This window comes from Onychostruthus taczanowskii, unplaced genomic scaffold (assembly GCF_017590055.1).
Source record: "Onychostruthus taczanowskii isolate IOZ18803 unplaced genomic scaffold, ASM1759005v1 scaffold47, whole genome shotgun sequence".
NCBI lineage: Eukaryota > Metazoa > Chordata > Aves > Passeriformes > Passeridae > Onychostruthus > Onychostruthus taczanowskii.
In genome coordinates this window covers 6,118,497-6,130,652 of record NW_024502236.1, presented here as the reverse complement: position 1 = coordinate 6,130,652, position 12,156 = coordinate 6,118,497, and the positions used below count along the sequence as shown (strand labels likewise).

Below are 12,156 nucleotides of genomic sequence, written 5' to 3'. Positions count from 1 at the left end.
ACAAGTTGGTTAGTTCCTATAACCCAGTGCTGTCATCTTTGGGGAAAAGAAACAGCAGCTCTGTTGTAAATTTAATGGCAGATGCAGTATGTATTAGGTGCTCAGATTTTGGAGGGTTTTTTTTGTTGTTGTTGTTTTTTGTTTTTTTTTTCTTTTTATCAAACATCATCTGGGAAGGATTTTTGACAGGAAAATTACAGGATTGATGCCCACTCTAAGATTTGTGTTGATAATTGAAGCTGCTTCTTCTCAATAAAACGTAAATGCAGCTTAAATAACTAGCTAAAAGAAAAGGAAGATTAAAAAAAAGTGTAGATATGTAGAAAGATTATAACTTGGTTGTCAAGGCCATTATACCCCTCAGGCAGTTGTCACTAAACGTGTGCTTACTGCTCACTATGTGCCAGTCAACTAATCATGCAACTTCTGTCCCTTTCTGATCTAAGCAGTGTTATGAAATTTGCTAGAGGAATGTTACTTTATGAAATACTGAGATTTTAAAAATAATAAAAAATAGACATTTCTGTTATTTATCTTCTCCAATATTATTCAGCAAAGATAAAAATATATATGAGCATTCCTGGATGATCCTGAAGAATTTTTTTTCCTCGCTTAGTGTTTTTGAGTCTCAGTTTTCAAGAAAGTTTAGAAGTCAGTCTTTATGCTTGCATTCTGTACAGTGCTTGAAGTACATGTACAGCCAGTTAAATGTCAGTGTGGAAAGTTTGCATACAATTTATCTGAAAATGGTATTTCATTTATTTGTGGTCTGGGCCAGGCTGACAGAAACAATAGGAGACTTGTACTGTATTGTGTGCTGGCTAGCTAGGATTGCATGTGAAAATACAAACACGGTACATACTAGCATATGTCAAAACTTTGCCTTTTAAGCATCTTACATTGATATTGGCTTTTTATTTTTCCAGAACATCTTAGAGCAATTGATTTTAGCTCTGTAGTCCTTTGTTTCAACGCATTTCCTTGGGAATTACTTAGGAAATGAGTAAAAATATAAACAAAATAAGGTTTTTAATCCCTCTCTAGGCATTTTTACCTTGGAAAGAGGGATTTGAAATTGGCCAACACACTTGTGAGGGCAGAAGTATTCAATAAGGGACTTTTCGTAAAAGCTGTGTGAAAGTTTGGGATGAGTAGACACAGATGCAGCTTTGTAGTGACTGAGATGTGTTTTCAGGGAACACAGAAGTCTATTAGAGGCTTTTTTAGCTGCTGCAAAACACCCGTGGTTGTTGGCACAATTTTCTTGTGCTCTTAGCACTCCTTTCACTGAGTTTGGCCTGTGCCAAACCTCTTGGAGGTGCTGCTTAAAATTTGTCTTTGGTATGATGTGCAGGCTTGGGCTGCTTGGGCCAGCAGAAGGGTTTGGAAACTCCCTGGCTTCTGTTTTTTCTTCCCAGACCTTATCTGAAGAGGAGTTTATTGCTGTTTGAAATGTTTGTGATCAATTTAATGATCAGTAGTGTTCATGTAAAAGTACCCTGTTTTGCTACATACAGAATGCAAATGTATTTCAATGTAGTCTGGCCATACTGACAGATTTTTGAGTGTGTGGTAGTGCTAGCTGATTAGTTGATCATTTAATGATCTTGAGGTGACGAAAATGTGAAATATTGTTAAAGTTGAAAATTTTTTATTTTTATTTTATTGTACTTTTATTTTCTGTACATATATATAAATATATATATATATCTGTATGACATATTTAGCATATATTTAAAACAGTAATCCCTGGACCTCTCCTCTTCTTGTCTCCTTTCCCTGTTTCCACATCAGTTTATGGTCTATTAACCTGCAGTGAATAGATCTTCTGTTTCTGGTGCTCCGCAGCTGTTCAAAGCCCATGTTATTAATGTTAATAAAGAATCCTGGCATCTGAGATTTTAATAATCAGGAATTAGTGACCCAAGAGACTAATTTTTATCCATGGCAAAATTGTGCTTCAAGAGAGAGAAATAAGGAAAACAATAATTTGAATTTGAGTCAACATTTTAAAACCCTGAAAGTTTTGATAGGTGTTTATTCCCAATTTGGAATTCTTGGGTAGCTGGTAGCTTATCATATTTGTCTGGTATTGTGGTGTGTGTATATATATGTATATATATATATATGCAGACTATTACTGTGGTTGTTTGTTTTTTGGGATTTTGGGGCTTTTTGTTAGTTTTTAAATTTGATTTGTGTTTTTGTTTGTTTGAGGGTTGTTTGTTTTGTTTAGTTTCGGTTTTGTTCCTTTATGCAAATTATCAGCTTGAATCTTTAAATAGTCTGAAATTCAATGCTTTTGTAGAAGAGCATCTTGTTTAGAAGTACCTTGTCTGGGAGAATACCTTATTTGCTTGTAACTTTTCTTTGATGCTGGACACTCTTGCCTCACAGTTTTTTTCTAGATTAGAGACATCTAGAATTTTATAAAGTAAAAATTTTCCCTGATGCATGAGGCATAAGAAGCACTCAGGCCCTCCATGCATTTATGCTTCTATGGCACTACTTAACATGGAACTTAAGAGATGATAGTACAAGTGAAATAAAACAACTCTGTGGGCAGTGGAAATGTTAGAGTTACTCTGTAGGCACTGCATGAATTAATGGCCTTTCCGGAAGGTTGGCTATGGCTTTGGGTTATGGATTAGAAGTACCAGTTCTGCTGGTTGAGGTGGTCTGATCTCTGTGGAGTGTCTGTGGGACTAGTTTTTGTAGTTCTGGGTCTGCATATGCATGTATGTGTAAATTTATGTGCATGAATAGATCCATGTAAAGATTGATGTGATTTAGGAATCTGGCCATTCTCTAATAGTAGGTCCCCTCTTGAGAAAATGCTTTTGAACATACTCACTTGGGAGAACCTTGCACACTGTGAAGTGCACTAAGGTTTTCTTTTGTGTACTTTAGGATGTTAATAGCTGCTCTTGTCAAATGCTGTGCTGTGAGGTGATGGTTAAGTAGCTGTTTTGCAAAACACCGTGACTGTACCTGGCAGTGATTTCCTAAGAAAACTTCTTTTGCCTTGCAGGTTCCCGTCTTCGACAGGAGGATTTCCCGCCTCGGATCGTGGAACACCCCTCTGACTTGATTGTTTCCAAAGGAGAGCCAGCCACTTTGAACTGCAAAGCAGAGGGAAGGCCGACCCCCACCATCGAGTGGTACAAGGGAGGGGAAAGGGTGGAAACGGACAAGGATGACCCACGCTCCCACCGGATGCTGCTGCCCAGCGGATCTTTATTTTTCCTGCGCATCGTGCACGGGCGCAAGAGCCGGCCGGACGAAGGGGTCTATGTGTGTGTGGCAAGGAATTACCTCGGGGAGGCTGTAAGTCATAATGCATCGCTGGAGGTGGCAAGTAAGTGCATTTCCCTCCTCCCCCCTTTGGTAACAGCCGCTTGCTTTGATGTTATTTGAAGATAAAAATAAGTGTGAGCTGCCTCTGAGGCAGTGACTTGAAAGCAATGAAGGAATTACACGGTTAATTATTATTTATACAGAGTTAGGAAAATAGAAGGGGAGTCAGAAGATGTATCATATCACTGGAGAAATTCAGATGATTTTGTGCGTTCTTGCTACTTTTATGATTCCGTGAAATTATGATTGCTTTATGTTTGTAAGATTTTGTATACTTCGTTTCAATTTATACGTGTTTTTTGCTCTCCAGATAACCATGCAATTTACAGTGTGTATTAGGAGGCAGGATAGCCACGATTGGATCTAACGGGGTAGTTGTTGTTGCGCAAATAAGCACTAGAAAGGAATGGCAGATTTAGAAACACAAAATTAATATTTTTTCTCTGAAAGAACTGGCTCACAAAGTTATCTCTTTGGTTTTAAGTAGTGGCCAACGGAAGGAGCAGTCAAGTATGTTCACATCACTTTGTAATGCTTATCTCTTCCTGTATATCCTTTAAACTCTACTTGTTGTAGAGGAAGAGAGTGTACATTGAAGTGGTTGGAGGGCCAAGTGTAGGTCAAAAAGAAATCAATTTTGGGGGTACTAAAGTATGAGAGGAAGCCTTGCAATTCAAAGTTAGATATCTATTTTGAAGTGGCTTTTATAGGCTTCCTTTGTAATGTGTAGCAATTCACCTGGTATCCTGTTGAAAAGCAGCACAGAACTGGGTGAGTCACTTTGAAAACACAGATCTCTGTTGACTGAATGATTCATGTTGTTAACGAGCTCTGAAGAGGCTCCTATCTCTTAGATAGGGTAAGTGCCACCATTGGTGTATAGTTTTAGAAGATTTTCACAATTCTCACAGCAGGCCAAGGAAACAGACTATGAATTTGTGCATTTGCTTGAGCCCTCTGTCTAGTCTTTCACATTCAAGACAATCCCAAGGACTTTTGTATCTACACCAGAAAGATCTCAAGCTTCACATACAACGTAGATATACATGATTAAGATCATGCTGTTTCCTCATTAACCACTTCAGTGATAAAAGTAATCAGTGTCAGGGTAGCTGGAAGTATGCTTATCCAGTAAACGTGTAACCTGTTTGAATCATACTCATTACTCCCAAATGCTGTATCTGGTAACTTGTAAGTGTAATTTTGAGTGGGCATTAATGGATGAGATCTTGATTTTTATCTAATTGCTGTTTCATTTATAGCACTTTGTGTTGGTTCTTAGAAAGGGTTTTAAAGTTCTGTGCTTATTTCACAATCTTTTGGTTTGTGATGTATCTTGAAGCAATGTGTGAAATGCATGCAGTGCTTCTGTGTCTTCCACAACTTCTCATCAGAACCCAGAAACATGAGGTGGACTTTAGTGGATTTAGGTGGATTTAGACTGATGCACTGTGCATGCATCAGTTTCACTGGTACATAGTTATTAAATGTGTATGTCACCCCTGGCTCAACTAACTTTCATGTGATTATAGTAGAGAGACTTACCAACAGGGTCTGAATGCAAAATATTGATATTGCCACAAATTTTTTTAAGAGCTTCAGCCAACCCTTGAGACAAAAAGAAAAGTTCTTTCAAGTGTGTAAATGTACACCATTTAACAATAATGTAGCATTAAATTGTTAATCCTCCTCAAAGTGGAATTTATGGAAAAGTAACCACCAACAATGCTGTAAAGAAAAGAAAAAAACCCACAATCTCTATTTGGAAATAAGATTTTTAGGTATAATGATATACAGTTTCAGTTGCATTCCAGGACATTGTAGACAAAGAATTTTAACAGTAAAGGTTATTATTTTAGTAGAAAGGTAGTGATGTGACAGTGTAATAGTACCAAAACACTTTAAATAGCAAAGAAGAGGTGAGGAACAGGGAAGGAGTTGAAGGCTGGTGGAATAAATTTGCATTAAATTAAAAAACACTGCATTATAGGTGTAGTGCTATCATCATTATAAACTGGAGCTATGCTCACAGTGGATTGCTGCAAATCAGCAAACTGCTCTGCTTAGTTCTCAGCACACCTGTGCTGAGCCCCAGAGCATTTACATTTGTATGCCTGTAGTCATACACCGTTGCTTGTTTAAAAATCCTTATGTTCTAGTTTAATTTTTGTATGTTTGTGGAGTCAAATTGCCTTTGTTTGGCTTCTGCTTACCACAAAGTACAGATGATTAAGAGTACTCATTATATGCTTTGATGTTACAATTTTAACCAAAAACCTTTTGTGAAACAGGGAACAGCATCATGTTTTGCAGTTTACCTGCAAAACTGGCAGAGGCAGATCATGTCTGCAGCAGTTTGTTTTACAATGTGATCAGAAATTTTATCCTAAAAAATTTTTTTAGAAAACTTTTTAAAAATACTTTTTTATCCTAAAAAAACTTTTCTTCTATCCTCTCATATAGTAACACATTATTAGACAAAGTTCCTTTGCTTTCCAAAGGATGTTGTACACTTGACTTTAGATTCAGGTTAATACTAAAGTAAGCTGTCATGTCTATTATGCCTTCATGCAATTATTTTTCAACTTTTTAAGCAATTCCCATGCTCATCTTTTGAGATTAATCCGCAAAGAGAATTTGTTGCCTATGTAGTCAGGTGACATCTTCCTTAAGCACACCGTGCTTAGATTCCACAGTTGCAAAGAAGGGAGTGTACGGGGTTTCAAAGCTACAGATTTCAGAAGATTGCTCTGTGTTAAAAGCTGTTTTATCTTTTTTTAAATACCTGTGTATTTAAGAACTTTCAAAGCAGCTTTAGATTTGATTGCCACAGGGGACTAGAGGCTTAAATCAGAATTGGAAGATGGTTTTCCCTGTGCTTTGTCACTTTCTAGTCATCAGCCTCTCCTTGGTGACTTGACTGACATTTGCATGTCATTTAATCCAGAGTATGCTGCATTTTCTTCCACTGATATATATCTAAGTAATGATAGTGTTAGTTCTAAATTAATACCATTGAACATGACCTAAACAACATTTATTATCAGCAAATTGAATTAAATAAGTCTCTTACTCAATCTATGGCTCTTGTGACCCTTCCAGAATGTTTGAAGGTGTTGTGTGTCTACTCACAGCATTAAGGATTTGCTGTATCTTCTCCATAATCCTATTTTATTTTATATAAAAATATTCATGCAGCTTGTATTTGCTTGTTTCTTTGGTTATTTCTTTGAAATCATGCCCCATCCCCTAAAAATCCTTAAAAACAAGGTGATCCTCTGGTTGGTGAAAAGTGGTATCCTAAATCTACCAAACATGTTCTTTGGACAGCCACTTAATATTTCAAGAATTAAAATCTTTCAGACACTTTGGAGATGAGTAAAATTGCTCTCTGTTACACAGCTCTGTGCAAAGAAGCTTTGTAATTTAGTACTACTTGACATTTTCTTTGTAATTTAGATCTGTGATAAATGGGAAGGAGATAAATTTGCATAAAATGTGAATCACAAGTCAGTCAAACAAGCGATGTAACTCCTGTTTAACTGAGGATTTAATTTTTTTAGATTGACTGGCTTCATCTGTATTTGAAATCCCATTTCCACAACTTTTTGAAACGGAGACTGGCTGTATGTGTTCAGAGCTGATTTGCAGAAGCATGCAGTTTCTGCAGTGCAGCCCAGAAGGGCTGAGCGATGGGATAATCAGGCTGGAGGCATCCTCCAGACACAGGCTGCTCCCAGTCTGTTTCCCTCCCTCTTCCTGACTTCCTGAACTCAGCCTTTTGATCACTGGAGACCTACTTAAATTAGCTCCATGTTTTGTTTTGGAGGAATGTAACTGGTTTTGGATTACTGCCTACCAGTGACATGTTCTCTGGTGGTGAAAGGTCCTAAAGAACGGGGAAAGGGCATGTCCTTGTCAAAATGAAGCTGGGTAATTCTCTCTATAAATGTCAGCTTTTACAGGTGGCAGAAAAAAGTGGAATCATACTTCATCCTCAGAGTAAAGGCTGAAGACTGTTTTGGCAATCACATAAACAGTTGGGAAACAAAGTCGTTTTTCAGAGTAGAGAAATAGAAGCAGTTTCAAAAAGGTGCATTAGCAGACTGGAAAGTGGCTGCAAGCTGCTACCCATATTTGAATCTCAGTATTGTCTGGTGAATGGATCCACCTGATTAAGACCAAATTCAGTTACTGGTGTGTGATAGTTTGATTCAAGCGTTTAATATATTTTTAATGTTATTCCTTTTTGAGGAAAACTGTATCTCTGGATCTTGTGGATGTCTTTTAAGTAACAATTTTGTAGAAGCCTACTCATCTTGAGAGTGGCAACAATAGCTGCAAGGGTATATTCATCTTCCTTTCTCCACTCTAAAGATTTTTTTAGGCCGTTAAGAAAAATCCAATGCAAATGAACTTGGTTAGGTTTGCTAGTAAGGGACCCTGCAAATCTGTTTTTCAAATCATATTTCTTGGTGACAAACTTACTTCTCTTTTGGCCACAAGTTCTTTCCTCTCACACCTTGCCTGAATGAGTTTTTAGAGAAGGGGGTATATTTATGACCAAGATATTTGGCATAATTCTTTCATGTGTAGCTTAGCTCCATAATGTAATTTCCAGTGCATACTTGATGATGGCTCTCGTTCTAAAAATGCTTTGTAACAGTTTTAAGATTATAGAGTCTGAAGATCAGTGATGACTTTCCTGTAGCTCATTTTATTGTTATGCAGAATATGAGCTCCTTAATTAGCTGCAAAATTCTCTCACTTTGCATTAATTTTAGGCAATATACAGCTTTCCTGAGTTACTGATTGTATTTTTACCTGCAAGTTATCCAATATTGTCAAAATTTAAACAACTAAATTTGTATAAATGGACCTTATGTGTAATCATCAGCATGTTAAGACAATGGGACAAATAAGTCCTTTCTTCAGCTGCGTGACAACGAATAAAACATTTTGGATACATGTCAGAACTCCCATCATTTGAGGCACCGATGTGCATGGCAAGCATGTTCTTTTTTGTTGCTTACAATTTCATTTGGCAAAGTCTCACAAAAATCAGGGATTCGTTTCAAGTGTGTGGTTGGTTTTAAGGTATCACAAAAGGTCTGTCTTCTTTGAGTCTTTTGCCTGCACTCACGAAATAAATGATAAAATAATAGAATTACTGGCTGTGCATGCTGTAGAGGGGTTTACAGGGTTAATGTATGCATTCAGGAATAAATTTATGTACAGATTTAAGAAAAAGTAAGTCCTAGAGATTAAAAAAAAAAAAAAAACAAAAACAAACAACAATGACCAAAAAACAATCTAGGGAAAACTAAAGCTGTGAGGCTTGACTGGAAAAGCTATAACTTAAATATGCTTCTACCTGTAAGTTTGTAAGTTTGGTATGGCAGAACTTCATTCTGTTATGTCTAAGTCTATTATTAATGGAAATTCCATGTTTATTATCTAAAATGCAACTTGTATGTATTTGGAAATTTGTAAGGTTAGTTCTTAAAAGTCTTAAAAATCATGAGATTCGTATTTTAGGGTTTTGGTTGTTCTGTGGGGATGTTTGGAAGCCTCTTCTGTAGTACATCTGAAGTGTTAAGATTCACTAGATTTTGGAAGCAGACTAAGAGGACTTGGACTGCAGATGTGTGTCAACATATTTGATCATTATAGCTAATTCTGTATCAAAACAGTTCACAGGTGAGTGTAACTGTCAATGGATAGCAATGATACTTAAACAATGAAAATTTTTCATGGATGCTATTGCATGAGACTTTCAACCACTGTGAAAACAGAGCACATAAATAAAAGATTCCTATTCCTATCTACTCCTGCCAAGATCAGGGCAAAATCGCTTTACCTGAAAACTGTTCTTACATGTCTGTATTTTCCCAGAAACTATGCAGAACAGAGGAAGTTAGGAGTACAGTTCTTGATGGATTGTGATACTGTGAATAAACAGATTATTCTTAAGCTGATGAGTAATTTAGGATGTTACAGTGGCCATGCTGGGATGGATGATTAAGCAAAATTAGACGTTTTATAGTCTTGCCAGAAATTGCTGTGCAGCTCAGTGAGTTCATACATCAAACAATGTGGTGCCAGTCTTTTTGAGGAAGGGCAGCTTTGATGGGTAAAAGATTTCTGAAACCTTGAACCAAAACTGGGGAATCTGGCTCTTCAAATGAGGTGAAAGCTTTTCTTTGCACATTTTGTCATCAAGTTGCTAGTTTCAAAGAAAAAAAATAGAATGGAAATTGTTCAGATTGAAGGGTCCTACTATATCAAGCATGAGCCTGAGACAAGTATTTAAGTGTTTTTCCTGAATCCAGCTAACATAGTGAATTGATACCAAAGCTCTCCTTAGTTTTGCTATTCAGAAACCTGTGGGAGACAATTTGGACTCTTAACATCAAGTGTAAATGCAAATAAAGGCAGATATCCTAATTGCATGAAGAAAGAGAAGGACATTTGAATACCTCAGTTTGTTTTCAGTGTCTGGTGCTTGTTTTTCCTCCCTTCCATGGCATTAAGTGATGTGCTGTTCAATAGTTCTCCAGCCTGTGTGTGCCTCTGGGCTGGGAAGGACTGAGCAGAGTTCAGAGGGAACTCCTTAGTGCAAGTTATCAAATTAACTGGGACCATTGGCTGTCTCCTCTTTTTTCCTGGTTGTGAGCTTCCTCTGGTCCAAGGGAGTCTTTATATGGTGTTTTCATCTAAGTACATTTTCTCCCAGTTTCTGCTTTAGACTCTTGATCTTTCTTCCCCCACCTCCTCCCCTCCTCCTCCTCCTCCCTCCCCCAAGGCATCTTGGTAGAAGTAGATGAAGTGCAAATCATTTCTATTTTTATAAGTGTTTCCATTTCCTAGCTGATGATACAGGACATACGCCTGTAGGCAGAAGTATAAAGTCAGACAAGTCAAAGGCTGACTAGTACATTGGTTGTTCAGATGCTTTTTTCCCCAGTATGACACTTTAAGAAAAGTTTTTCTGAAGTTCTTGAAGACTTGCTTCTGATTTAATATTTGGAAATAAGTTTGCATTGTGCCAATGTATTTTGTGTATGAATTGAGAAGATTTGGCAAATACTCCACATTAATGAAATATTAATTTGAGTTATTGTTCCCCAGAAAATAAAAATATCAGCTATGTTTAAAATTTTGAAAAAATTAATTTTTATTTTTCCTTTTTACTGTCATAAGGTTAAAACCTATCTTTGAAATCATACTGCTGACAAAGATAGATTTGCATCTTTGTGTCTGTGAGCTGTTTTGATGAGAGCTGTCTGACTTGACTTGCATCCTGTATGTAAATTGATTTCAGCTGATCGCTTTGAATTTGAAAGAAATTTAATTTGAAAACTGCCCCGTTCCACTCCCTGAGGTCGTAGATGCTTCTCTACGTCATCTGTTAAGCAGTGCATAGTCAGCATATGTCTGTTCCTCTCCTATTTAAACTGTGTTCTCCAGAGAAACAGAAATTCCCTTTAGACCAGGCACACATCTGCTGACTCTCTCCTACTAGCAAAGCAACTGAAAAGATATCTTTCCTGTGATTAAAAGAAATATGTCTGGAGGCGCTTCGTTTTTGTTCAATTAATCAAAGATTAAACACATGTGGACTCTCTAAACTGGGCTTCTTTGTGCTTCTATGCTATCAAAATTGATTGGGGAGAGGAGCTGGCTGTTAGAGCTGGCTAGAATGAAATTTAATTTTTTACCTATATACATGCGATATAATTCAGATCCAAAAGGTCACAATAAAGTGGAGGGAAAAAAACACTCAAAAATCTTGTTTGTTGATTTTGAATTAATTTATAAGTTTAAAATCTTTGAGCTTAAAAAAATAAAAGGGGGAAGTGTCAAATATTTTTTGTAAGGCTTGTTTTCAAAAGAAAAAAAAAAGAGTCTTAGGGTTATGGGATTGGGCTACTTTATACATAGTTGCCATTTTGGTAACCATTTCCAGATGCAAAAGCATTTTTGGTTGCTTTTGTTCCTCAATTCCCGTTAGTAAATGCTTTCGGAGCAGACACTGTTAGTGTTAAAAGTCTGGTTTTCAGCTCAGTGACTTATCCTTATTCAACAATAATATTTCTGATAGATTGTTTTGTAAAAAACCTGCAGGCTTTTCTCTGGTGTTAAAAGAAATGAATGATTTTTTTCACCTGAAAGTACACAGAATACATAGACAAAAAATCCTGCAAGAGTAACATGGCAATAATGAAGCAGATTCCTTGAATACCATGCTGTTCTTAAATTTTTCATCAGACACTAGCAAGTCTCTCTTGTAGACATCTTTATCTGAAGAGAATTTGTATGGCTCCAGTTTTATTAGTGGAATTAGTTCTTTGGTGTAGTGTGTGGTGTGGTTTTAAAAACAGAAAAGGCTCCACTGATAAAGTAACTTTACTGAGATTTTTTTTTAAGCGGTGTCTTCTAGACTGGTCTTTGTTATACCTATGATTTTGGTTTCTTAATAGTTTAAGTTTTTGTCAAAATATATGAAAACATAGCCATGTTTCACTTTCTGAATAAACATAAAATCCAGTGTAAAGGTATGTTCTTTCATAAGTAGACACCAAGCAGCATTTTTGGCAAGACACTTTGTATGACAGCAAAGTTTATACTTAAAATATATTAGACTTATAGTAATAATTACTGAAGAAGTGGCCACTGAAATATTCAAAGCTGCCATCATGGAATTAGCTAGTAAAATATAATAAAAATCTCAATATGTGGCTCTTCACTCTGAATGGGATGAACCAATCCTTTGATAATAATAAAAGGTGTAATGGT

At 36.6% G+C, this 12,156-nt stretch overlaps 1 protein-coding gene across 1 annotated transcript in view; it reads left to right on the top strand.

Moving 5' to 3' along the window:
- Nucleotides 1-12,156, top strand: part of ROBO1 (roundabout guidance receptor 1) — a 295,424-nt gene that overhangs the window by 40,438 nt on the left and 242,830 nt on the right. The window contains exon 2 of the mRNA XM_041414791.1: nt 3,032-3,358. Coding sequence (XP_041270725.1) covers nt 3,032-3,358 — 327 coding nt within the window. The remainder of the gene's footprint in view (nt 1-3,031; nt 3,359-12,156) is intronic.